The 27,705-nt window shown below is 35.9% G+C and overlaps 1 protein-coding gene across 2 annotated transcripts; it reads left to right on the top strand.

Annotated features, from left to right (window-relative positions):
- Nucleotides 1-27,705, top strand: ZUP1 (zinc finger containing ubiquitin peptidase 1). 2 transcript variants are annotated; one of them, XM_011713925.2, is made up of 10 exons: nucleotides 17-283; nucleotides 1,556-2,128; nucleotides 7,875-7,985; nucleotides 9,804-9,925; nucleotides 12,047-12,215; nucleotides 16,254-16,442; nucleotides 16,712-16,877; nucleotides 21,422-21,573; nucleotides 23,379-23,599; nucleotides 27,456-27,705. In XM_011713925.2, exons 2-10 carry the CDS (start codon nucleotides 1,570-1,572, stop codon nucleotides 27,501-27,503), a joined length of 1,737 nt encoding a protein of 578 aa, XP_011712227.2. In that variant the 5' UTR covers nucleotides 17-283; nucleotides 1,556-1,569; the 3' UTR covers nucleotides 27,504-27,705. The 2 variants fall into 2 exon arrangements, with proteins under 2 accessions (XP_070952447.1, XP_011712227.2); XM_071096346.1 differs by lacking the exon at nucleotides 7,875-7,985 and having other exon boundaries at nucleotides 1-283.

The raw sequence follows: 27,705 nt of genomic DNA, 5'->3' as shown, positions 1-27,705 counted from the left end.
CCAGAATGCACTGCACACAGACCGGCGTCGAGCGGCGCATGCTGGGATTCTTTCTTTTCCGTGGGCGTAAGGAAGTGCTTTTTGAATGAGGTACTGCGGCCCGAGGTGTTGGAAGTTCCTAATTCTTTCCTCGTTAACTGTGAAACTCTGCGTGTTGGAAAGGACTGGCCTCAGTCATCAGGCCGGGAGAGGTATTGGACGCCGCGCACGCACTCCTCTGCCAGCGAGGCCCGAAGGGGAAGCCTAGCGACGCGCAGTGTGGCAGCTGCTGGCCTCTGGGCCGGTAAGAATTGATGGTCCCCTCCCTCATTCCCCAGGCCCAAAACCTTGACCCACTTAGTGCCTGCTAGTTTCGCGTCCCTGGCTTGTGCCTTTGGCGCGGAACGTTTGGGAGACTCGGCCTTGCGGCATTCTGACTTCACCCACCAAGTGCCTAGCCTGGCACTGGGTACCTTCTTGTCTCTCACTCGCTTCCTCTGAGGCGCCTGGGTACCCTCTTGTCTCTTACCCGCTTCATCTGAGTCCATGCCCAAGTGCATCATTCTGTGTCTGACCGTGTCCCAGCCACCGGAAGAGAATAAACTCCGGGTGTGACTTTAATCCCACTGGGGGCCCGGGAGAACTGCCTTCTAAAATCAGAGACTATATCCATTTGTCTGGAGAGAAATGAGAAAAATAAGGACAATGTAGGGAGGTATTTTAAAGGTAAATTTGTTTAAATGAAGGGAATAGTGCCATTACTTTTCCTGTTTGATTTTAAATAGTCTTTAAACACTTTTATGTCAGTAGTCAGCACTTTATTTGTCCATAAAATCCAAAAGTAACTACCTTTGGATTTTACAGTAGTCTTTGACAACCTCAGAGAGATGAGATACCTTGCCCAAAATGACGAATCTGAAATTATTACCCAGTTCTCTTGACTCTGGAATAAGTGCTTTTTTCTACTATACCACTTCTGCTTTTATTCTTGGGGCTGAGGATACAGGCTGCGGAGCATGACGGGGTTGGCATTTTGGCTTCCACCTTTTTCTGCTTGTGGTGACCTATCTGAGCCAGAATTTCTTTGTGTAGAACGATAATAATAGCACTTAAATTAGTGTGACACATTTAAGGCTGTTTAAGTGTTAAACTCTGCTATTAAGATGTGTTTATTTACCCTCCTCAATATAATCAGCTTCAGTGTTCAGTATTTAGATATATCAGTTGATAAATAGGTTTCTTTTCTTCATTTTTTCTTACCTGATTTATCTTACCTGGACAATTTTTTAAACGTTATTTTTTCTCTGCCTTGGGCCAGAGACATTTTTTTGAAATATTTTATTTTAAAAATTACTTGTTTTCATTATTGCCTTTTTTTTGAAAACATAAACTTGAAATTTTGGTTGATATTTATAAATAAGTTTTTGTATTTGAGGAACAGTAAGTACATTGAAAACTTCTTCATCAAAATAATTCAGCGTTAAAGACCAAATAATTGTCTCAAATCATTTTATGAAACACATTTTTCCTTCAAATCTTACTTTGAAATTTAAAATAATGTTATGTTCTTTTCTAGCTACTTGTCATACCATGCTTTCCTGTGATATTTGTGGTGAAACAGTAACCTCAGAACCAGACATGAAAGCTCACCTAATTGTTCACTTGGAAAATGAAATTGTATGTCCGTTTTGCAAGTTGTCAGGTGTGAGTTACGATGAAATGTGTTTTCATATTGAAACAGCTCATTTTGAGCAGAATACACTTGAAAGAAACTTTGAGAGGATAAATACTGTACAATTTGGAACTTCAGATAACAAGAAAGACAACACCCTACAGTGTGGAATGGAAGTTAATTCAAGTATTCTTTCAGGTTGTGCATCTAATCATCCAAAAAATTCATCTCAATGCCTGACTAAAGATAATACTTTAAAACATGAAACCTTTTATTCAGAGAACTTAACTGAATCTAGAAAATTCCTGAAAAGTAGGGAAAAACAGTCTGGCCTAACCGAAGTAAAAGGATCTATTTATGAAACAACGTACGGTCCTCCCGAATGTCCATTCTGTGGAAAAATAGAGGAGCATAGTGAAGATATGGAAACTCATGTGAAAACAACGCATGCCAATCTTTTAGACATTCCATTGGAAGGTAAAGTTTTCATTTCAATGTAAATTATTATAAGTTTACAGCCTCAATTTAATATGTGGTGGTCTAAAAGTTGGTTTGTAAGTCAGCTTACCACAGATGTGTTTTGAAATCCATTTTATGTCTATAGCATTTTTCATTTGCCATTATTGAAATATAAAAGTACATTATGGAAAAGAATTTTGATGCAGATATAAAATGTTTCAGCTACATTGAGAGTAGTTTTGGAACTTTCTGTCTAGTTTCCAGAGGGTATTCTTTTTATTGTCACTAACCCAATAGCATCTGGACTGTCCTGGACTCTCTGACTTTGCATTGAGTTCTAGTTTGACTCCATTATTCTGTTATGATTGGAGAACAAACTGTCTGTGATATCAGTTCTTTTAAATTTGTTGAGGCCTGTTTTATGGCTCAAGACATGATCTGTCTTGGTCATGTTCCATGGGTACTTGGGAAAAAAAAGTGTATTCTGCTTTGTTGGGTGGAATGTTGTATGTATGTCACTAGATCCTGTTGTTTGTGTTCAGATTATTTATATCCTTGCTCGTTTTTCTATAGTAGAACTGTCTAGTAGTTCTATCAATTTTTGAGAAGGGGTTGTGAAATCCCTGATTATAATTGTAAATGTATCTATTTTTACTTCCAGCTCTGTCAGGTTTTGTTTCATGTATTTTGAGGCTCTGTTGTTGGTGTGTACACATGTAGGATCTTAGGTCTTTTTCTCATTGTTGGACTTTAAGAATTTGTCGGGCCAGGTGTCATGGCTGTTGCCTGTATTCCCAGCAAGTTGGGAGGCCAAGGTGGTCAGATCCCTTGAGCTCAGGAGTTGGAGACCATCCTGGGCAACGTGGCAAAAGCTCGTCTCTTCAAAAAAACAAAAACAAAAACAAAACACTAGCCAGGCCTAGTGGCTTGCATCTGTAGCCCCAGCTATTTGGGAGTCTGAAATAGGAGCATCACCTGAGCCTGGGAAGTGGAGGGTGCAGTGAGCCGTGATCACACCACTGCACTCCACTCTGGGTGACTGAGTAAGACCCTGTCTCAAAAAAAAAAAAAAAAAAAAAAATTGTTCTGTATTTTGGATACAAGTTCTTTTTTGGATGTGTATTTTGCAAATATTTTCTCCTAGTCTGTGGCTTGTTTTTTCATTCTTTTAACAGTGTCTTTCATGGAGTAGAAGTTTTTAATTTTAACAAAGTGCAACTTGACAATTTCTTCTTTCATGGATCATGCTTTTGGTGTTGTGTCTAAAAACTCTTTGCCAACTTCTAGAAGTTGGATAGTTTTGCATTTTACATTTAGATCTGTGAATTATTTGAATTAATTTTTGTAAAAGGTATGGAGTCAGTGTCTACATTCTTTTTTAGTGCATTTCTCTGATTATGAAATATCTTGTATGTAGTTGTTTTAATTTCCTCTATTATGAACTGCATGTTACATTTTTTGTACACTTGAGTTACATGGATTTTTCACCTGGATATTGTCAAATATTTTTTGAGTTTTTTTCAGTTGCTTTTAAAATATATTCTCAATACTAATCCTACAGCTGTATTCTATAAGATGTTGCTTATCCTTGAATTTTGTGCAGTATTTGAATTTTGTTTTTGTTTTCTATGTATTGTCTAAAAAAGTATTCTTTACTCTGAGTTCAAAAAGGTATTCTCATATATTCTAAAAACTTTAATGTTTTATATTTTCACTTTTTAAAATTTTTTCTGGAGTGTGTGTGTGTGTGTGTGTGTGTACATGTGTGTATTTCGTGAACTTGGGATCTAATTTTTAGGTTTTCTCTGTACAGAAACCAGATTTATCTCTGATTTATAATATAGTTTCTGTCTTTTATTACATTTTCATATCTGTGTGGGCCAGTTTCTGGTCTCTTACTTCTGCTTTATTTATGTATGTGACTTTTGTTTCCTTATTACACCACCATTTTAATAACTATTTTGTAAAATGTCATCAACATCAGATAGGACAGTTTTTCCCTTGTTCTTCATTTTCATTATCAACTTAGACTTTCTCATTCTTTTGAGTTTTATAGCCATATTGTCAAGTTTCATGAAAACTGTTGTAATTTTGTTTTAAATTAGATCAAAGTACATCTCCCCGTTAATTCAGGTCATCTTTTGTATCCTTTAATACAATTTTGTGTTTTTTTGTTTTTTTTTTTTTTTTGAGATGGAGTTTCGCCCTGTCACCCAGGCTGGAGTGCAATGGCACGATCTCTGCTCACTGCAACCTCTGCCTCCTGGGTTCAGGCAATTCTCCTGTCTCTGCCTTCCAAGTAGCTGGGACTACTGGCACCCACCACCATGCCCAGTTAATTTTTGTATTTTTAGTAGACAGGGTTTCGCCATGTTGGCCAGGCTGGTCTGGAACTCCTGACCTCCGACAATCCACCTACCTCGGCCTCCCAAAGTGCTGGGATTACAGGCATAAGCCACCACGCCCGACTTTGTGTTGATTTTTCATTGTACATTTGTGTTAGCTTTATTTCTGTATAGTTTATAGTTTCTGTTGCTTTTGTAAATTAGATTTTTTCCCTCTCATCTAAGAAACTTTTGCAGTTTTATAGAAACACTGTCAATTTTTATAGATAGTTGAGGTATCTAGTCTTATTCAACTATTACTAATTTTATTTTATTTTATATTTTTTGAGACAAAGTCTCATTATGTCACCCAGGCTGGAGTTAAGTGGCATGATCATGGCTTACTGCAGCCTTGACCTCCTGGGCTCAAGTGGTTCTCCTGCCTCAGCCTCCCAGGGAGCTGGGACTACAGGCCTGCACCACCACGCCCAGATAATTTTTTTTTTTAGTGGAAATGAGGTCCTGCTATGTTACTCAGGCTGGTCTTGAACTTCTGTGCTCAAGCAGTCTTCCTTCCTCAGCCTTCCAAAGTGTTAGGATTACAGATGTGAGCCACTGCATCTGGCCTGTTACTAATTTTAATAATTCTACATTAATTCCCTTGAATATTCTAAGTAGATCATTTTATTATCTGCTAATAATGAAAACTTATGGACTGCTGCAAGGAAAAAAATAAGTGTATTGATTAAAAATGCCTGAAAATCCTTTGCTGACACAATGTTTCCTGTAAGTTTCTCAGGACCAGTAAACTGGTGAATTATGGTAGTCTTATGAGTCTGAATGTTTAGTTGAGTTTAAAAAAGACCTGTTGTCATTAGAAGTACAGAAGTTAAATAGGAAAATAGCTAGGTTTAACCAATGTTCAGTTATAGTAAATGGAACAGGTGAATTTGCAGGTGGTTTTTAGGGAATGATTATCATATAGAGAAGATGCATGGAATCTGGACTAGAAAGTAAAGAAAAACATGAGGGTGGTAATGAATGACAAAAAAATAGGGTTTGTATATTCTATATAGGAGGTTTTAGTTAGGTCAAACAGTTTTTAGAGTGGTAGAATTAAAAGAAGTGAGATGGAAGGATAGGTGGTCGGGAGTGATATTTGAAATTGAGATTTCAGAGGTGGTTCATTTATTAGTGATAACAAATTATGGGTATAATTTTTGTCATTCCGTGGGTAAATTAGGGTAAAGGAAAAGATTATTGGAAATAAAGGCATAGAACTATCCCTATGGATATTGAAGTTGCTAAGAATGATCATAGTATAGGGGCTAGGAAAAGAAGATTTTGATCCAGGTGTTAAAATTGCTGCTAGTAAATGAAAGGAGTGTCTAAGACTTCAGAAAATATTAGGCACTAAGAAAGGTAGGCAATGCCATATTATGGTGACATGAATTATTACAAAAATGGGGCCTAAAACAGGTTTGACAATGATGAAAGGGAGCAAAGGGGATGCCTCTTCTAGTTCTAGGGCCCTGAATTGGCAAGAAAAGTTGCCTCTGTGTTAGGGGGCTGTAGAGAAAATGGGATGTCATGAACCAACCAGATTTTAGTTAAGAAGGTGAAGTGAATATTCAGAGAAAGATTGTATGTATAGAGAAGCTGACTGATGATAGATGATATTTCTGGAAGGCATTGGGTAGGTATTGGGAGAATAGGAGGGGTAATAGCTTGGGTCAGATCAGTGGATGTCCTTCAGATATTTAAAGATTGTTAAGACACTGCCACTGAACAATTAGATTGGATTCATAGACAGAACAGTGTTGGTGGTTATGTCAACCCTAGATGACTCCACCGGACGATGATGGCTAACCTCTGAGGCATAGTTTAGATTCTGGTGGTAAAAAAGGTATACAGGGATATGAGGTGTAGTGTGGTCTAATGTTGAGGAAGGTTGGTTATCACTTAAAACTAGAAGGGATGGAGGGTTTGGCTTGCAGTAGTGTGATGATCAAAGAGATAAGCAAAGGCCTCCTTGACATTGGCTCTGACTCTAAGTCATATTATGGTAGAGAACTGGCTGAAAGACTTCTCTTATATCCCCCAGCATTACTTATGGAAGCTGTAAACCATTATTTCTTAGTGCAGATTTTGGAAATATTTTTTGAGTGCTTATTAATACTTCATTTTCTCTTGAGCTTTGCCATTGAATTTTTTATTCCAATGATTATATCTTAATTTTTCATTTTTTTCATCTTTCTATTTTTGCTTAGTAACTTTCTGTCCTGGTTTCAAAGATTCAGTTCCCTCCTTTATTTCAGTGAGCATTTCGGACATACTTATTTTACTGTTGATAAGGATGACTGTAGCTCCATTTCTTCACAGGTAACTTTTTCAGTTTATAGATTTCTGGGCTATTTTTCTTGGCATTGCAGCCCCCAATGAGTTTATCAATTCAAATTTTAGTGTTCATCTGTTCTGGGAGTTTTATATGATCCCTTCCCTGTGAAGCAGTTTCATGGTTCCTTCACCCTGGCTGTTCACAGTCTCTGCTTTCAGACCAGGCCTTACATATACGGATTGATCCATGCTTTCACTCTGCGTTATACACACAATTCTGGGTCCCTCTTCTATGTCCCCTATCTGCTAGGTCTTGGTCTTATAGATGGACCACTTCTGTTTTTGGCAAGCTAGACCTGTCTGCCTGCAGTGCTATGTGATGGATGTAGCTCTTTAATCTCCTGCTCCTGTGTAGACAGTATTACCCTAATTCCCAGCTTTATGCTGAATGTTTAAGTTCAGCACCTTAGCACTCTGGTGGGTGCTGAGAATTTAGCCCTAAAAACCCATATCTAGACTGGGCCCTACTTACCGCTTTGGTTTTCCTTTCTGCTTCTCTTGTTTTGACTACAGATCTGAATATTTATTATTAATATTTCCTTTTTTTGGAGTGGTGTGAGAGGTTTTGCTATGCTCAGCCTTCTATCTTGACCCTAGAACTAGAAAAATAGCTTTTAAATCCACTACAAAGAGCTTTTACTTATATAAGGTTAATAAGTGGTAGACAGTCTTTGACATGGGGTGAAATACCTAAAAGTTAAAAAAATAAAACCAACTTGGTTGGGCATGGTGGCTCATGCCTGTAATCCCAGCACTTTGGGAAGCTGAGGCAGGAGGATCACTTGAATCCAGGAGTTTGAGACCAGCCTGAACAGCATAGTGAGACCCCAGCTCTAAAAAAAAAAAAAAAAAAAAAAATTAGCTGGGCGTGGTGGCGCATGCCTTTAGCCCCATCTAATTGGGAGGCTGAGATGGGAGGATTGCTGGAGTGAGCCATGATGGTGCCACTGCACTTCAACCTGGGCAACAGAGCAAGACCCTGTCTTAAAAAAAAAAAATTGAAATTAAAAAATAAAAACAACTTAATTATGTCTCTAATACAGACTGTGATCAGCCACTCTATGATTGTCCTATGTGTGGGCTTATATGTACCAATTACCATATTCTTCAGGAACATGTTGACTTGCATTTGGAAGAAAACAGCTTTTGCCAAGGTATGTTTATATGTTTAAAGATAAAAATATCATTTAATTTCTACTTTCCAGGACACATATCTAATTTTTAGATTTGTGACATGGAAAAAAATATTTAAAAATACATCTTTTCCTTTAAAAGTGTTTTATTTACAAGTTGAGGCCATTTCTTTAGCAGCTAGAAGTAACTGCATATTGTATTTGGTCAGCAAAAATTGTTGAACTAGAAAACTGCCATATGGCACCTAAAATTTGACAAATGAATGTGAACTATATAACCAAAACATCTTTCAATGCATCTTGAGCTGCTTGAGCAGGCTTCTAAATGACTTATTGGTTTTATTGTGATTCTATAAAAGTTTTCCTTTCTCCCCTACGTTTTTTAATAGTGGCTTTGTTTAAGTAATTATTATGGTGTCTTAGAAGTGGAAAAATTCTATATGAATTTTAGAAGCCCACTGAACGAAAATAAAAAGTAGATCCCAAGAGAAACCAATTGTATTTTACCCTATTGCAGTTTTTTAAGGTACGTAGATAGCTTCTATTAAGACAGAGGTCTTTAGTGTCCAGCGTCAATGATCTTAGTGCCAGTATCAGTGTTCATGGACAGTGTTACTGCTCACTCACCCTAACCCAAAGTTGAGATTATTGGAGCAAAGATGGAAAAGTCCTCTGCTCTGGTGGTTTCTGAGTGCCTGCTAATTCTTACTCTTATTTATGATAGGCTTTGTATGAGCACATATATTACACTGTAAACGTATAGTGGGTAATAAGAAAAAGATATGGTCTAAGTAAATCACTGTAGATAGCCTCAGGGGACACTAAACATTGAATGTGACTTGTATATCTCCAAGAATGGAAGGGTGACCAAATAGGAAGATGTAGCAGCAGCTGAGAACTTTGAAGGGAAAGGAATAATATTCAGTGATATAATTAAAACATCAGGTCGAGGGGTTAAGGAGACAAGATAGTGGCCAGAAGCCACTGACAAATGGATCTGGGGGACACTGAGTAGAGAAGATGCAGGGTGACTGTTGCAAAGTTTTACCATTTTCAGGGGCCAAACAGTAATTAAATTATTATCTAACACCTGTACTTTATAAATGTGTATTTTTATGCTCTTTATTATTTTCTTTTTCTCCCCTAGTATTTCTTGGAAAAATCAATCTGCCTTAGTTATGTTAAGGAGTATCAATGAAGGATGTTACTTAACCTTTTAAAATTCCGGTTTCCTCAGTAAACAATAATATCTACTTCATAAGATTGTTATAAAGATCAAATGATATAATTAATGAAAAGTGCTTGTCACAGCTTAAACACTCAGTGAGGCTGGACATAGTAACTCATGTCTGTAATCTCAGCACTTTGGGAGGCCGAGACTGGTGGATCACCTGAGGTCAGGAGTTTGACACCAGCCTGACCAACATGGTGAAACCCGTCTCTACTACAAATACAAAAATTAGCGGGGCCTGGTGTAAGGCACCTGTAATCCCAGCTACTCGGGAGGCTGAAGCAGGGGAATCACTTGAACCCGGCAGGCAGAGGTTGCAGTGAGCTGAGATCGCACCATTGTACTCCAGCCTGGGCAGTCAGAGCAACACTCCGTCTCAAAAAAAAAAAAAAAAAAAAACAGTCACTATTAGTTGTCATTTAGTTGGAGGTTATTCCTTACTGAAGCAGTTCTAAGTTTTGCTAGATTTGTACTCAGTTCCAAATCATCACAGTCATGAATAAATGGCAAATAATAGCATTTACTCTATTTTAAAAACATGTATTAAATAATAAATAATCTTTGATTATAACAGTTATTTTATTCTGAACATTAAAAATACCTAACAGGCATGGATAGAGTCCAGTGTTCTGGTGATCTACAATTGGCTCACCAGCTTCAGCAAGAAGAAGACAGAAAGAGGAGATCTGAAGAATCAAGACAAGAAATAGAAGAATTTCAGAAGCTGCAGGTACAAAGATTAATAAGAATTATAATATTTTGATTTGGTAAAGTTATTTTTCAAACATGCTTTCAGGACTCCAGTATATTATTTTTGTCCTTGTTATTATTCAAAAAAAAATTTGAACATGTTTGTAACAGCCACCATTTATAAATATTCATTCTAGTCGGGCACAGGAGTAATCACTTCACATATAATATCTCAAAATCTTTACAACAAATTCATGGTTATTTTAGGCTCCTCCACCCCACCTTTTTTTTTCAGATGAAGAAATGGAGACAGAATGGTTAAGTAACTTGCTCAGTGTCGGGCAGCTAATTAGTGATAAAGCTTGTACTCAAACCTGTGTAAGCTGATGGGACAAATTAGGAAACCAAGACTCAGAATTTAAGTGTTTGTATAGATACTTGGAAGTGAAATTTATACCTAGAATTAATGTCTCCTGAGTCTTAAATTATTTTACAGATCGCAATTTCAGGCATTTAGAAAGAACTATTTTATGGGAAAATGCTTTTTTTATGATATTTAAGGCTTCATTTATCTTAGGTGGGTGATTTTACCTGTTGGACTAAACTGGCAGCATCTGCTATATTTTTAATGCATTTAAAATTTTAATGTCTGTTTTCCTTTTTTCAATCCTAATTTGTAGACTGTAGTGTTATCTGTGCTAATAATGCTCATAGATTTTGTTGTTGTTTGTTTGTTTGTTTTTTTGAGACGGAGTTTCGCTCTTGTCACCCAGACTGGAATGCAATGGTGCAGTCTCAGCTCACTGCAACCTGCGCCTTCTAGGTTCAAGTGATTCTCCTGCCTCAGCCTCCCAAGTAGCTGGGATTATAGGTGTGCACCACCATGCCCGGCTCATTTTTTTGTATTATTAGTAGAGACGGGATTTCATCATGTTGGCCAAGCTGATCTTGAACTCCTGACCTCAGGTGATCCCCCGCACCTCCCAAAGTGCTGAGATTACAGGCCTGAGCCACCGTACCTGGCCTATTGCTCATAGTTTTTAAATGTTCTGTTTTTAGCGATGATAGGATAGTGCATAAATAAAAAGGGTTTACAATTGAATAGGTTTGAAAGTGTTCAGTTAAACAGGTTTGTATACTTTGGGACTTCTCAAAACCTTTAATATACTAATGTGCATGTACATATCACAATTTTTCCGGACGTATTTGACCTCTCTTTTTTTTCTCAAACATCTCACATGGGTATTGTTGCTTAGAATGTGCTTTGGAAGACCTAATGTAGGATTTTTTTTCTCACTGGTGACTCATAATACTTGCAAAATAGGAAAGAAAATTGGCTTTTCTTAAGACCTTTATGCCTTATGTAATTTAAAACATGATCAATACAAAAAGTTTCCAATATTTAAGGAGATTATGTAACTTTGCAAGTTAGTCGTTTAGGTCTCTGAAAACTTTTCCATGGTTTTATACATACTATTTGAGATTCTCAGTCCAGTGTACAAAACATAGTTCATTTATTGTGTAACATGACTGACTAAATGAATTATGGATTAAGTAGGCCTTTGTGGACTAGATTGGGAACCAAATAACAAGGACTGACAAGTTTCCTTGAAAAAATCAGTAATGCATTCAGAACTCTTCTGCCTCTCCCAATACCTGAGGTAGAAAGACAGGATCCACGAGGTCAGGAGATCGAGACCATCCTGGCGAACACGGTGAAACCCCGTCTCTACTAAAAAATACAAAAAACTAGCCGGGCGAGGTGGCGGGCGCCTGTGGTCCCAGCTACTCGGGAGGCTGAGGCAGGAGAATGGCGTAAACCCGGGAGGCGGAGCTTGCAGTGAGCCGAGATCGCGCCACTGCACTCCAGCCCGGGCGACAGAGCGAAACTCCGTCAAAAGAAAGACAGGATCCTCTGCTTTCCCTACTTCAGGAAAAGCAAATCTCTTGCCCCTGAGATTGATTATAAAGAAGTGGTTGCTTATTAAGTCAATACTTTTTTTGTGTGTATGTTATTAGTTTTTGTAAAAATCTTTAAGTTACCTTGTATAAAGTCTATAAACTAGAATGTTTCAACATGTTTCCAAATAAAATTATAATAAGTTTCCATCCTCATAGAGTTACAGGGATGTAAAAAGTCATTTATTTTTATGTTCAATAGAGACAATATGGTTTAGATAATTCTGGAGGATACAAACAACAACAACTACGAAATATGGAGATAGAAGTAAATAGGGGAAGAATGCCTCCATCTGAATTTCATAGAAGAAAAGCTGATATGATGGAATCATTAGCTATTGGTATTGATGATGGAAAAACAAAAACTTCCGGTGAGTACTTAAACATCAGTCATTGTTTTAATATTGCTTACACCACTGAACTAATAATGAGAATCATTTTAATTTTGCCTAATTTTCATAATCCATCTGTGCACATTATTTTTTTTAAAATGTGTCATTTTAAAACCTCTGAATTATTTTTACAGTAAATAATTCACTTAAAAATTTACTTTTATATTGTGTTACTTGACATTTAAAAAACTGCTCTAGACAGTGCTAAGAAAAATATAATGTGAGCCACATATATAATTTTAAATTTCCTGGATCCACATTAACAAAAGTGAAAAGGAACAGGTGAAGTTAATTGTAATAGTTTAAACCAGTGTATCCATTACATTATTATTTCAAAACGTAATCAATATTAAAACTATTACTGAGACATTTTACATTCTTTGTACATTCTTCAAAATCCATTGTGTATTTTCTACTTTATAGCACAACTCAATTTGGCAGCCACATTTCAAATTCTCCATAATCACAAATGGCTGGTGGCTGTTTTATTGTTTGTACATTTTTAGACACTGACAGCTCTATATACATTGTATCCTTTAACTCAAACATCCTCTCCTGTACTATTACATATTCCAAATAAGGTCACTGTTGCTTAGAGAAGTTACAGTGACTTTGCCAAAGCAAGGTTACACAGCTGGTTATTCCTAATCATATCTTCCTTGCCCCATAATACGGCTTTTTTCTGACAAGTATTAAAATTTTTTTCTTTGTATATATTAATATATAAACAGACTTTTTATGGAAACAAACTTTGTTACTGCCACCCAGATTTTTTGAATCTTAGTGTTTTGCCATATTTACTTAAAAGTTTTTAAAGCTTCAACACCTTTCATAGGTATTCAAAGCCCTTTATGTACCCTTTTACTGATTCTAATTTGCCCTCCCCACAAGGGAACTATTATCCAGAGTTTGATATTTATCAGTCTCATACATGCTTTAGTACTCTTACCGTGTATGTACACTTGCATAAAATATTTTGCATGTGTTTATATATAAATGGGATACAACATGTATGCTATAAATTGTTTTGCTCAAGTATGTTGGTTCTTACAGTTCTACTTCATTCATTTTAGCTGCTGTATAGTATTTCCTTGTGTGAATTATAGCTCATTTACCTTGTTTTCATATTGATGAACATTTAGATTGTTTCCAGTTTTCTACTCTTATAATTTATTAGCATGTCTCCTCCAGGAGTTTCTCTAGTATTGCATCCAGAACTGGAATGCTAAGTTAAAGGGCATGCAAATCTTCAACTTTGTTAAGGTTATTGGAGAATTGTTTTCCAAAGTGCTTGTAATCTACACTCACACCAGTGTATTTCACACACTGTATGGTGACACTTTTAAATTTTTGCTATTTAACAGGTTATGAGATGATACATGTTTTAATTTGCATTTCCTGGATTACTCCTGAGTTAGTTTCCTCTTGAATGAATTACCTATTCTCTTCCTTTCTCTGTTCTCTATTGGGTAGTTTGTTCTTACTGATTTATAGTAGTTCATTAAGTATTCAGAACACTATTCTTTCATTAGTTATATGAGATGCAAATATCTTTTTCAGGCCTATGGTTTGTGTTTAAATGTTATATATAGTGCCTTTAATTAGAAGTTTTGAATTTGAATATAATCAAAGTTCTCAATCTTTCTATTTATTATTTGTGTCTTAAGTAACTCCCCCATCTTTAAGATCACAAATATATACTTTTACGTTTTCTTCAAATATTTCTATTTTGCATTTCACATTTTGATTTTTAATCCTCCCAGAATTTATTTGTATGTATATGTTGGAGGGAGGAGAAAGAAGATAGGAATCTGATTATTTTCTCCTTATTTATAACAGTCCTTATAGCAAGTATGTATTATTCTTATTTATTTCACTACCATTTATTGAATCTATATTTTCTCCACCTATTTGTAATACTGTATATTATGGATTTTCATATATCCATGAGTCTGTTTCTAAAGGCTGCCTTTATATTTTTTCAGGGGTCTCCACGTAAAAAAGTTCTCACTATGGCATAGAACATCCTCCAGATGTGTGATATGATTCATTAGGGTACAGGAAGAAAACATATCTGTAGAAAAGCACACTGCCCTGTAATATAGAAGTGATTTACTGCCAGAGATTTTTATTTTTCATTAATTATGCAAGTGTTAATTAAGCAGCTATCATTTAAAGAGCCTTCACTATTATACTGCAATCTCATTATAATTTTAACAACAGAATATAACTGAAGATAAGTTTACTGTGGAAAATGTCTAAAGAGATTTAGGTGCTAAGGAATAAAAAGTATAAGGAAATTTCCCCCTAAAGCAGTTGTATGATGTTGCTAAGACAGTGTGGCACTCCATCTGATATGTAACATATATACTTAAATATACTAGAATGTTTATTACTTTTCTTTCTATTTTTTCTGTCTGCCACCCCACCTCATTATTAAAGGGCTGTCTCAAATCTTGATCTCTTAATCAAAGTTCTATATATTAAAATCTACATTTAGCTTCCTTTTTCTGAATTCCTAGGGTACCCATTCATTCCATGCTACAACATTTAGTACTCAGTTATATAGTATTTTAATTGTTGTTTTTCTTGAATTCAAGTCTTTCTAAGTTCTTTGGAAGTGGTTATAGTGATCAGTATTTCTCCTTTTCATGGTGCAAGGCACAGCTACAACTATTGGTTCATTTAATTGTTTTTATTTATTGATCTTTTATTGTCTTTCTTAAAGCTAGAAACCCATTTGCTTATAGGAAACCATTCAAGCAAAAAGGATTTAGTTATTGTCTTTGGTGCCACAAGCTATGAGAAAGTTATGGGGAATATAAATAAGATCTCCCTACCCATATAGGCTTCACAGAGTCTGTAGAGCATGTAAATATACACAGAGAACTATAGTATTCTGTGACTGAATGTGGCTAGTACCTTGGGGACACAAAAGCAAGGTTAGAATCAGAAAAAGAGTCTATGAAGACAGTAGCATGTGAAGGATCTATAATTTTGAAACATAAGGAGAGTATACTAAAAGCAGGAAAGGAACAAAGTCAGATGTCCATTGTCCTAACACCTTGTTTTTCCATATTATAGCACTTGTTATAGTTGGGGTCCATGACATTTTAAAGGATATTATCATATTTATCTTTTTGTACTTAGCACTTAGATAGTGCCAGGTGTATAAAAAGTACTTAGCAAATGCTGAATTTGAAAATTATAGTTTAAAAAATTAAATTGAATTAAAACTCCATGGGCCAAATTATGTTTAATGTGTTTAGTTAGGCCACAGCCAAATTTAAAGCAAGAAGAGTAATGTGAAATAAAGGTAAGTCGATAGATAGCTTTCTGTGGACTTCATATAACATAGATTAGAACTATTCTAATTAGGTTTATAAGGCTGTTAATAAGATTCCTAAGCCTATTGTTCTGCCTGAAGAAAAGTTGTCTTCTGTTGTCTCAAACAAATTAATTCATCTCCCCAAATAGCAAAATGGAATAAGTTACTAAAGGGTTGAAATTTAGTGTATTGGAGTATGGGATATGTTTATTATTCATGAAGTTGAGTTTTTAAATGAAAACATTTGTGTTATCTCATGCTTCAAAAATTACAGAATAATCTGCAAAATAAAATCTTAAATTACAAAAAAATTAAAACTGTTAGTAATAGAAAGCTATTAATATTTTTTGATCGGGAGCAAATTGATTAAGACTGAATGATCTCCTGTAGTCTATACAATAAAATGGAGAGACAAGAAGAACATTCATTCAACAGTTGTACTTTATGTGCTGGGCCCTGCAGATGCAGAAAATTTCAATGAACTGTAATAAATAATATGCTAGTGTGAGGAAACTTGGACTATAGTAACAAGCAAGGGCACAAACTAAGGTTATAGCAATAAGAAGGTGAAGAAGATGGAATTGACAGGATTTAGATATGGAGTGTGAAGGAGAGGTTGATACTAAAAATGTATGACATAGTCATATAAAAGTGATAATGACTGCTTCTAAATCTCTTTTCTACTTTAGGAATTATTGAAGCACTTCATAGGTATTATCAGAATGCTGCCACAGATGTGAGGCAGGTGTGGCTTTCTTCAGTGGTGGATCACTTTCATTCATCTTTAGGTGACAAAGGTTGGGGTTGTGGTTACAGAAACTTCCAAATGCTACTTTCATCATTATTACAAAATGATGCTTATGATGATTGCTTAAAAGGTATGTGAAATCTAGTACTCTGAACTTGTCATCTGATAAAATACATATGATATAGAATGATATAGCATACATAATTAATAGCTTTAACAATTAGCAGATATTTATATAAGAAACCTGAATTCTGGTTAGAAGAAGAGAAAATGATAGAAGACGTCAGGAATAACTGTCTTAAAAACTGTAAAGTTCCCCTAGTACATGATGCACTGCTAAATGATATTATTCAGTACTTTATTAACAGTCATGTAATATGTTTGCTTGTGTAATTTTAGGTATGTCGGTTCCTTGCATTCCAAAAATTCAATCTATGATTGAAGATGCATGGAAGGAAGGTTTTGATCCTCAGGGGGCCTCTCAACTTAATAACAGGTTACAGGGAACAAAGGCCTGGATTGGAGCATGTGAAGTATATATACTCCTGACCTCCCTAAGGGTAAAGTATGTACCTTAAAACCTAAATAAATGTTATTTCCTTATCTGGGAGCTTTGTTTTTTAAAATTTTATTTTTTATCAAAGAGATAGTTTAAAAATAAAATTAAGTAGCACTGAATTAAGTAGTATTGAAAATCAGTAACCTATTCACTATCTTGTGCTCTCCTCTACCCTCAAGTCCTGTCTCTCAGAGGCAACTGTCACTTCCATTGTTTTTAAATAGTATGCTTTCATAGCTGTTTCTTGGTTTATGAGTTTTAAGTATTGTCTGTTTTAATATCTTATACTTGTTTACCTTCAATCCTTCTAATATGATTAAACCTCAGTTTTTATTAAAATCAGAGTTTACATCATTTTATAAAGTCAGATTTTATTACACAATTGCATAAATATTGCTTATTGCTGATTTTGTTTTCTAAAATCATTTATAATTTTTTCTTGAGTTAATAATTGTGTTTCCTTTTCTCTTTTACTATAATATGTGACGACATCATGGCCTCAAGTTTTTGCACCCCACCTGTCATGTAATCTGAGGCTCTCCTTATTCTTGAACACATCCTTCTTGGAGCCTTCTGTCCTCTTTGCTCCAATCTGGACTTTTTGCCTTCTAGATCTACAGCTATTATCATGTAGCATTTGTTCACTCTGTGTGTGTGTGTGTGTGTGTGTGTGTGTGTGTGTGTGTGTGTGTGTGTGTGTTAGGACCTGGATTTGTCTTGGATTTCATGTCTCTTTTTTAGGTTACTTCCTTTTGCTTGAGCACTTCCTTCATTAGTTTCCTGAGAAAGGGTGCCTAGTCATTATTACTTAAATGATAGTTTGGATGGCTATATTATTCTTAATTCTACAATCATTTTCACATCAAATTAAGTTTCTATTCTTCTGATGTCTAGCGATGAATATTACTATTGAGATGGTAAGATGTGATCAGATTCTCATTTTTAAAATGTATAACCTATTTATTTTCTATGGAAGTTTTTCCAGTCTTCTCTTAGCCCGTCATAATTTCATGATATTATGAAATTTCATTGTGGGGTGTAGGGCTTTGATTCATTGTGTTAGGCATTTGTTTTTCTCTTTGAATCTGGAATTGTGAGTTGTCTAAGATCTTAGTTCCATCTAGGATAGTAGGTAAGAGCTTGAACTTTGGAGTGAGACTGCCTAACCTTGATTCATACCTTTCCTACTTAATAGCTGAATGAATGAGCTCATCTGTACCTAGGTCTACCATTGATAAAAGAAGGTATTAATAGTAGTTAGACAATTAAATGGAATAATAAAGTGCTTAGAACTGTGACTGGCACACAGCGTGACTTCAGAGGTTAACTATTGTTGTTTGATAGTTATAATCCCTCCGTTTTCTTTGTGGAACCGTTGATAGATGGCCACCGAACTTCTCTTTTTTTTTTAATTTATTTGAGACGGAGTTTTTGCTTTGTTGCCCAGGCTAGAGTGCAGTGGCGCGATCTTGGCTCACTGCAACCTCCGCCTCCTGGGTTCAAGTGATTCTCCTGCCTCAGCCTCCTGAGTAGCTGGGATTACAGGTTCCTGCCACCATGCCTGGCTAATTTTTGTATTTTTAGTGGAGACGAGGTTTCACCATGTTGGCCAGACTGGTCTTGAACTCCTGACCTCAGGTGATCCATCCGCCTCGGCCTCCCAAAGTGCTAGGATTACAGGCTTCAGCCACCGCTCCCGGCCTGAACTTCTTTACCTTCTAAGTTTATCATGTCTTTTTCTTTAAAATCTTTGCCTTTTGTTTTATTTTCTAGATTTACTCAAATTTATCTCCCAATTACTGTATTGAAATTTTTATTTTCACCATTATGTTAAGGGGTAATTTCACAGCATCATTTTCTTTATGGTTGCAAGATTTCTTCCAATGTTTTCTTTCTATTGCCTGCATTTTGTTTGTTCCATATTAATTTATTTTCATGTCTGTTACTTTAGTCTTTTCTATTTTGAAAGCTTTCTTTTAACTTTTGGAAATCCTTAGTTGTCCATTCAGAGAGTGAAGAATGAACATTAAAAAGCTGATTTAATGAAACATTAAAAAGGACTGCATAGAGCTTGCAGATTAGCAGATTTCATTTAAAAGTCTTAGGTGGAAGGTTACTATTTGATTGGGGTACTCTCAAAGATCATTATATAGAGAGATCTTTTCCCAGAAGTTATCCAGAGAAGAGTTTTTCACTTTCCTCCCTAGAGTTCCTGCATTAGTGGAGGGGAGAGTTAAGGTGTGATTTGCCTTCGAAGCAAACTTTCAATTAATCTCATATTTTTAGCCTCACTTTTCTCAAACCTTGTGCTTCTAAGCTTTCAGCCTCTCTCTGATTTTGAAACATACAGTCTCCATTTTCTTTTCTTTTTTTTTTTTTTTTTTGAGACGGAGTCTGGCTCTGTCGCCCAGGCTGGGGTGCAGTGGCCAGATCTCAGCTCACCGCCTCCCGGATTTACGCCATTCTCCTGCCTCAGCCTCCCGAGGTAGCTGGAACTACAGGCGCCCGCCACCTCACCCGGCTAGTTTTTTGTATTTTTTAGTAGAGATGGGGTTTCACTGTGTTAGCCAGGATGGTCTCGATCTCCTGACCTCGTGATCCGCCCGTCTCGGCCTCCCAAAGTGCTGGGATTACAGGCTTGAGCCACCGTGCCTGGCCCATTTTCTTTTATTTACTTGGATATGTTCTCTGTGCTGCTTTTCATTTTCTGAAGATGTGAGCTTTTTTCCTCTCTATTCCCATTCTCTTTGTCCTTGGATGTTTAAATCATTTTCTCCTTCAGTATTGTGTCATCGGGCTTTTAAGAGGAAATAGAGATAGATGTCTGTGATCATGTTTAATGGAACATTTGCCTTAAGCTTTATGGCTTTATATTTTCTTTTATGTTTGTTTCTAAGTTATTTAACCAGTGTATCACATTCTTTTTACCACATTAATTGATTAGATTCAGAGGTAAAAATATTTCTTTCGTTTATATAGAAAAACTAATATTGTGTGTATATATAACAACTTTCTTGAATTATTTAAATTTAAAGAACTATTTTAATGCCCTCTAAATTTATTTCTGCTTTCCTCCTTTTTCTTTTTGCCAATCTGTTCACACTTTCAGATTATATATACTCTGTCATGTTTTGATGTTTTGAGTTTTAAAGTAATTCTTTTTCTTTTTCTTTTTTTCTTTCTTTTTTTTTTTTTTTTTTTTTGAGACAGAGTCTGTCTCCAGTTTGTCACCCAGACTGGAGTGCAGTGGCGCAATCTTGGCTCCCTTCAACCCCTGCCTCCCAGGCTTAAGTGATTCTTGTGCTTCTGCCTCCTGAGTAGCTGGGATTACAGGCATGTGCCACCACACCTGACTAATTTATTTATTTATTTATTTTTATTTTTAGTAGAGACGGGGTTTCACCATGTTGTCCAGGCTGGTCTTGAACTCCTAGGCTCAAGCAATCCACCTGCCTTGGCTTCTTAAAGTACTGGAATCACAGGCATGAGCCACTGCACCCAGCTGTAATTTTTGTCCAGCTTCTTTCTTGGTACCTTAAATAATTTAGAAAGCTTTTTTATTAATATATTGTGAATATGTTTAACAGTTATTTACATGTCTTTTTGTTGCTCTCTATATGAATTATACTCTGTAGGGTACTGTTTAATTAGTATTCTAAATGTAAATATGCAAACTGCTAACCCCAAAACATTCTTTTTACTTATAAACAGTTTATCCAGAAGTTTATTTGAGCACTTAAAACCCAGTAACCAGCATTAAATTTGCTGAGGCTGAGGTTAGCAATTTGAATGTTTTAGAGATTTTATTGCCAAGAGAAACAAGGACAGGATATCTGTGCTGTAGTTTAAAGTGATGATAAAGCTGTCAAATGCTTTTTAGTTGTACCTGACCTTTCAAAAACAGTCGTTGAGTAGTATAACCAGTGTTTCTGGTTAAAAAATTGTTTATTCAAGGGTGACTTACTCTTGAAGGAAGAATACCGCAGTGGTCTGGTGGAAAATAGGAGATACATGTATAGATGTGGGTACACACACATTTTTTATGATCTTTGCAATTATTTTCTGTTACAGAGATTTGAAGTATTTTGGGTCTATTTGATATATACAAATGGCTAATGAATTAAAATCAGAAATCAGCTTCTAACTGATCATCAGGGTTAGAAACTAGAATAAATACTGTGAAAAAATTATGTGTAGATGACTTTTTAAAAATCAAGTATGGTCATTATTTACTATTCATGGAGATTTTATTTATCAGAAAATGTTTGTAACCTTTAGGTTAGTCAGCAGACTTAATATGAAGTTCTTTAAATAGGTAGCTAGTTAGAGGAATAGTTAAACAGGGAGAATTGTTAAATAGTTATCCCCCACAAAAAGGAGTTTTTGAGAGAAATAATAAAAATTTGTATTTACTTTTCTTTCTTCTTTTACAGGGAAGTAATGGCTAGAAAAAGTTAGTTCTAAACTAAGAATTTGTTGTATTTGATAACTCCATCAATGAAAATATTTTAAAATGCCCTTTAAATATGCATTTTGTCAATTTTTAATAGGTGTCATATTGTTGATTTTCATAAGTCAACTGGTCCTTTGGGTACACACCCTCGCTTATTTGAATGGATATTGAACTATTATTCTTCAGAGGGGGAAGGGAGTCCAAAGGTAGTGTGTACATCTAAACCTCCTATCTATCTTCAGCATCAAGGTTAGTATTAATATAACTCATACTTGACAATGTTATTTGTAAGATAACAAATTGTTGCTTTTAGACAGGTTAAGGTTTCTGTTTGTTTGTTTTTTTAGAGAGAATTTCGCTCTATTGCTCAGGCTGGAGTGCAGTGGCACATTCTTGGCTCGCTGCAACTTCCACCTTCCAGGTTCAAGTGATTCTCCTCAGCCTCCTGAGTAGCGGGGATTACAGGCGCCTGCCATCATACCTGGCTAATATTTGTATTTTTAGTAGAAACGGGGTTTCACCATGTTGGCCAGGCTGGTCTGATAATAGCAGAGAGTGTTATGACATTAATCTGTCTAATTTTTCAGAGCTCCTTTGACAGTACAATACTGTCTTAGGAAATTAAGATGATATTTCTACAGTACTTTGTTGGGTAATGAAGGTTGATATTCCTGACATCTTCAGGACCTTTTGCACTTGTTGTTTTCTGTTTTTGGTTCACTTGTCCTTCATTGTTCATCCCTTATCTTCTTGGGTCTTTACCCACATGTCACTTAAGTGAGGCCTTCCCTGACCTTGCCTTACCTTACTTAAAAGTGGAACTCAAGGCCAGGCATGGTGACTCATGCCTGTAATCCTAGCACTTTCAGAGGCCGAAGCAGGAGGATTGCTTGAGCCCAGCAGTTTGAGACCAACCTGAGTTGACATAGTGAGACCCTGTGTCTACAAAAACGTAAGAAAATCGGCACATGCCTATAGTCCTAGCTACTCAGGAGGCTGAGGTGGGAAGGTCAGTTGAGCCCTGGAGTTGGGGGCTATAGTGAGCCATGATTCTGCCACTGCACTCCGCTGTCTCAAAAAAAAGTACAACTCGAGGCCGGGCGCGGTGGCTCAAGCCTGTAATCCCAGCACTTTGGGAGGCCGAGACGGGCGGATCACGAGGTCAGGAGATCGAGACCATCCTGGCTAACACGGTGAAACCCCGTCTCTATTAAGAAATACAAAAAACTAGCCGGGCGAGGTGGTGGGCGCCTGTAGTCCCAGCTACTCGGGAGGCTGAGGCAGGAGAATGGCGTAAACCCGGGAGGCGGAGCTTGCAGTGAGCTGAGATCCGGCCACTGCACTCCAGCCTGGGCGACAGAGCGAGACTCCGTCTCAAAAAAAAAAAAAAAAAAAAAAAGTACAACTCATCCCAACATCCCACCACTGGCATTTTCTTCATTTATTTACCTCGTTTCTAGAGTATCTCTTCCTATTAGGATATAAGTTCCAAGAAGGCAGGCACATTTGTCTGTTTTGTCTGCTGTTATATACCTTTGTGCTTGGAATAGTACTCCACACATAGATACTTGGTAAATTATGAATGATGGTTTGGATTGACAGGAATAAACAGAAGTAAATATTAGGAATTTCATTGTTTAGGGATACAAACTATAAGAGGTTAAGCTTCCTCCACTGATTTCTAGCATTTATAGATTTACTTTTGTTTACCTTTTGGAATCATGAGAATTTTGTTCTAGAACAGTTTTTGTTCTTTCATTTGAGATAATTTGAATAAGAAGGATCAAGGGATTGGGAAAGGAAAAGTAAAATATTTGGCAGAATAAAAGCAGAGTTTTTTTTTGTAATGAAGCCTTTAGAAAACTAAAGTTAAATGAAAAAACTGAAGTAGAACTAAACTCTTATGTCTTAGGAGAACTCAGATACATATGTGTCAGAGAGTCCGACTATATATTCTAAACACACATATGCTCACACAGCATATATACAGAGACTATTTGTATAACTGTAAGTAGATGTGACATATGTATAACAAAAAAAAAATCTTTTGATAGGTCACAGTCGAACTGTTATTGGAATTGAAGAGAAAAAAAACCGAACATTATGCTTACTAATACTTGATCCTGGATGTCCTTCTCGAGAAATGCAGAAATTGTTAAAGCAAGACGTAGAGGCTAGCAGTCTCAAGCAACTTCGAAAATCTATGGGAAATTTAAAACATAAGCAATACCAGATAGTGGCAGTAGAGGGTGCTCTTTCTCCAGAGGAGAAAGTTGTAAGTATCTAAATATTTATATGTGAAGTTTGAATGAGATGAACTTAAAAGTTTAAAACTTTTAGTTTAAAATCAATGTTATCACTTTTTTCTTTTTTTTTTTTTTCTTTTTTTTTCCCTCTTTTTTTTTTTGGAGACAGGGTCTCACTCTGTTGACCAGGCCTGAGTTCAGTGGCATGTGATCATGACTCACTGCAGCCTTGACCTCCCAGGCTCAACCGATCCTCCTGCTTCAGCCTCCCGAGTAGCTGGGACTACAGGCACATGCCACCACACCCGGCTAATTTTTATATTTTTTGTAGAGACGAGGTTTCACCATGGTCCCCAGGCTGGTCTCAAACCCCTAGGCTCAAACGATCTGCCCACCTCAGCCTCCCAAAGTGTTGGGATTACAGGCGTGAGCCACTGAGCCTAGCCCACTTTGTATTCCTTAGTACCTTACTCTGTTTCATTAAGTTTGAAAAGACATTTGGTTTTATATGTTTTTAGTTTTCTGGAATGAACATATTTATATTTGAAATGGTACTTTAATGACTTTCTATACTTAGAGCTTCATAAAAGTATTTAATGTCAGGTGAGCAATGAATAATAGAAACATATAAGAAAATCTAACTTAATCCAAGGAAACCTAACTCATATTGGTCTTATAATTATGGTTTATTAATATATGATTCTTGTGATTCCTAAGGCTCTATTTTATGCACTTGGGCTTATTGGATATTCACATTTCTAGAATTTAACTTCATTAGAATTTCCTCTTGTCTTTATTCCTTGCAGTTAAGTGATGCACACAATATTACAGAAAAATTTCTAGGAATTGAATCCTAGCCACTACACTGTCAGGGAGGGACATAATATTATAGAAAAATTCCTAGGAATTGAAAATTTTCCACTTGATATGATAGCACATCAAGTCTAGAAAATGTGTAAACCCTAAATTAAGAAAAAAAGCTCCAGAATACTTCACATTGATGTATTTCCCTCTAAAGATAAAAGACACTGAAGACTAGAGACAAACAGTTATGGAGAATAATGGGATCATGGGGGAAAGGACTATAAGTTTTTGAAATAATGGAGCTAGAGTAATCTTTTCAGCCTCGTAACATGGGATGTAAAAGCAAGGATTGTTTAAGAGGTTCTTTAAGTTACTTATGATACATTAAAAGATTTCTTTGTAATGATTTAAGTATAAAAATTGCATTCATTTTTTTTAACCCTATCATTAAATTGTCCAGAGAAAGTTAAAGTTTTGTTTTAATTATTTTAAAATACCAAGATGCTTACTCACCAATGTACACATTGAGAACATTTCATACATTAATTTTTTTTTTTTTTTTTTGGAGACCAACACTCACTTTATCACCCAGGCTGGAGTGCAATGGCTTGATCCCAGCCCACTGCAGCCTCTGCCTCCCTCCCCGATTCAAGTGATTCTCCTGCCTCAGCCTCCCGAGTAGCTGGGATTACAGGCATGCACCACCACGCCCAGCTAATTTTGTATATTTAGTAGAGATGGGGTTTCACCATGTTAGCCAGGCTGATCTTAAACTCCCAACTTCTGGTGATCCACCTGCCTTGGCCTCCCAAAATGCTGGGATTACAGGCGTGAGCCACCATGCCCAGCCACATTAATTTTTTTAACCCTATCATTAATTTGTCCAGATAAAGTTAGAGTTTTGTTTCAATTATTTTAAAATACCAAGACACTTGCTCACCAGCGTACACATTCGAGAGCATAGGTGTGGTTAAATATTACTATGGAGTCTTGCTGAACATTTTAGTTAGCTGTTATCTTTCTGGTCTTGGAAATGGAGCTGTTTATGGTGTTAGAATACTAAAAATGTGCTCTCTGCACTGTACATTTGATGTTCTAGTTTTCTGAGTCATGAACAGTAGCTGTGCTTTAACTGTAAGAATCGTAACTTGGCTAACAATGTGTAACACTGCCAGATAGAAAAGGAATAACAATAATAAATATAATAAGATTTTAATTATAATAGATTGAAATAACACTTGTCTAATGCTTATTCTGTACTATGGGCTATCCTAAGCACATTACATATGTTAACTAATTTAATCCACACAACAGCCCTATAAAGTAGACACCATTATTAATCTCCATTTTATAAAAGAGGATGCTGAGGCAGAGAGAAATTGTATTCCTAAGGTAGCACAACTGCTAAATAGAGAGTCAGGATTCCAATTTAGGCAGTTTGCATCTGGAGCCCTGCCCTATATTGCCTTTTCTGTAAGGATACAAAACCTCATAGTCATGTTTGCTGAGCTTTTGTATGAACAGTTTCACATTTCTTCTTGAAAAGATATTACATTTTGAAAAATGAAAAAAATTTAATCTTACTAGTTTAATATAACTTATTTTTTTTAGCATCTGTTTCTTATAGTGATTCTGTCCTTTTTAACAGTACTTTATACTGTAGGAATTCAGCCAATATTAATGTGCCAAGTGTTTTGCAGATCATCAGGTGGAAGTCTGCAGCTTTATCTAAATTAGGGCAGAATAGTAATTTTACTTTTATTTCATATTAGCTTTTATAACTAATTTTTTAAAAGTCTATTTCTTCAAAGCAATAACTACAATTTTTTAAATTATAGGATTAAAAACAATTTTGATAGTTTGTGGTATCCCAAAATATATTTATAACTGCATTTTATGTTTTGTTCTTCATATTTGTACTTATGATGAGTTCTGATCTTTTAATAATCATTCAACTATTATAGAAAAAGAGTGATTGGTTTTCAAAAATTTTTTTTTTATCTTGGCCACTGTCTTATAATTACCATAAGACATTTCTACCATAGATATGTTTTGAGTGTCTACTAATTTTAAACCCTGTTCTAGATGTTGGAGCACTTGTTTAGGTGAAGGGATTTATTTTAGACTATATCACCTAATGCAGTTCAGTTAAATAGTAAATACAAATTTATGCAATAGCCATGTTCCTTAATTCTTTTTCACATTATGATATGCAGTTTTATTTTTATTTTTATTTTTTATTTTTATTTTTTTGAGACGGAGTCTGGCTCAGTCACCCAGGCTGGAGTGCAGTGGCTCGATCTCGGCTCACTGCAAGCTCCGCCTCCCGGGTTCACGTCATTCTCCTGCCTCAGCCTCCCAATAGCTGGGACCGCCGCCACGCCTGGCTAATTTTTTGCGTTTTTAGTAGAGATGGGGTTTCACCGTATTAGCCAGGATGGTCTCAATCTCCTGACCTCGTGATCCGCCCGCCTCGGCCTCCCAAAGTGCTGGGATTACAGGCGTAAGCCACCGCGCCCGGCCGATATGCAGTTTTAAAGTTACCCCACTATATTCTTAATTTTCCATTGTGTCATTCTTGTATTCTCAGCTTGATTTAACTTAGTTTTAATTTAGCTTGGTTTGACATGTCTTGATTTGGAACTCAGGTTTTGAAAATAGCACAAACATTGAAAATTTTTTTGAAGTGACGTTTTTAAGACTATAATGAGGGATATGCATAATGTTTATAAAGTTTCTCTCTGCACAGCCCTGTCTTCCTCTAGCCTCCTCTGTTTTTGTTCATCTCTCTCTGACTTTGAGCCAGCATTTTACTTTTGACTCATTATTCCATAAAAAAGTGACATTTTCTATTTTATACTGTTTTGTCTTTATCTCGATAGGAATTTTCTTTGTTTATGTCTTGACTGGAAAAATGTTTATTCCTAACTTTATAAGTTTGAGAATACAATTTTTCTTTAGGAATTTTCATTATTATCTTGAAAAAAAAATCCAGATTTTATTTTTTATGTTAGAATGACAACACATATTCTAATTAATTGACTTATAGCTTAAAATTGTTTTTTAAAATTTCTTTTCAAGGTCAGGAGACAAGATTCTCAAGTCTTTACAGCCGAGAAGATTCCTTGAAGAATCAAGCATTTCAGTACTTGAGAACAATGCTTTGTTTTCTAAATGTAGATATTGAACTCCTTAACACAATTATGAATCTGTGAATTCTCTAAGTCTTAACATAATTTAATTTCTAAAATGCCTGTGTTAATTAAGTTATACCTATCATACTTCATTGTTTGGTAAGTATTTCAATAAAATGTCTTGTTTTTGCATTGTG

The sequence above is a fragment of the Macaca nemestrina genome, chromosome 5 (genome assembly GCF_043159975.1).
Source record: "Macaca nemestrina isolate mMacNem1 chromosome 5, mMacNem.hap1, whole genome shotgun sequence".
Lineage (NCBI taxonomy): Eukaryota > Metazoa > Chordata > Mammalia > Primates > Cercopithecidae > Macaca > Macaca nemestrina.
This window is presented reverse-complemented; position numbering and strand designations above follow the sequence as displayed.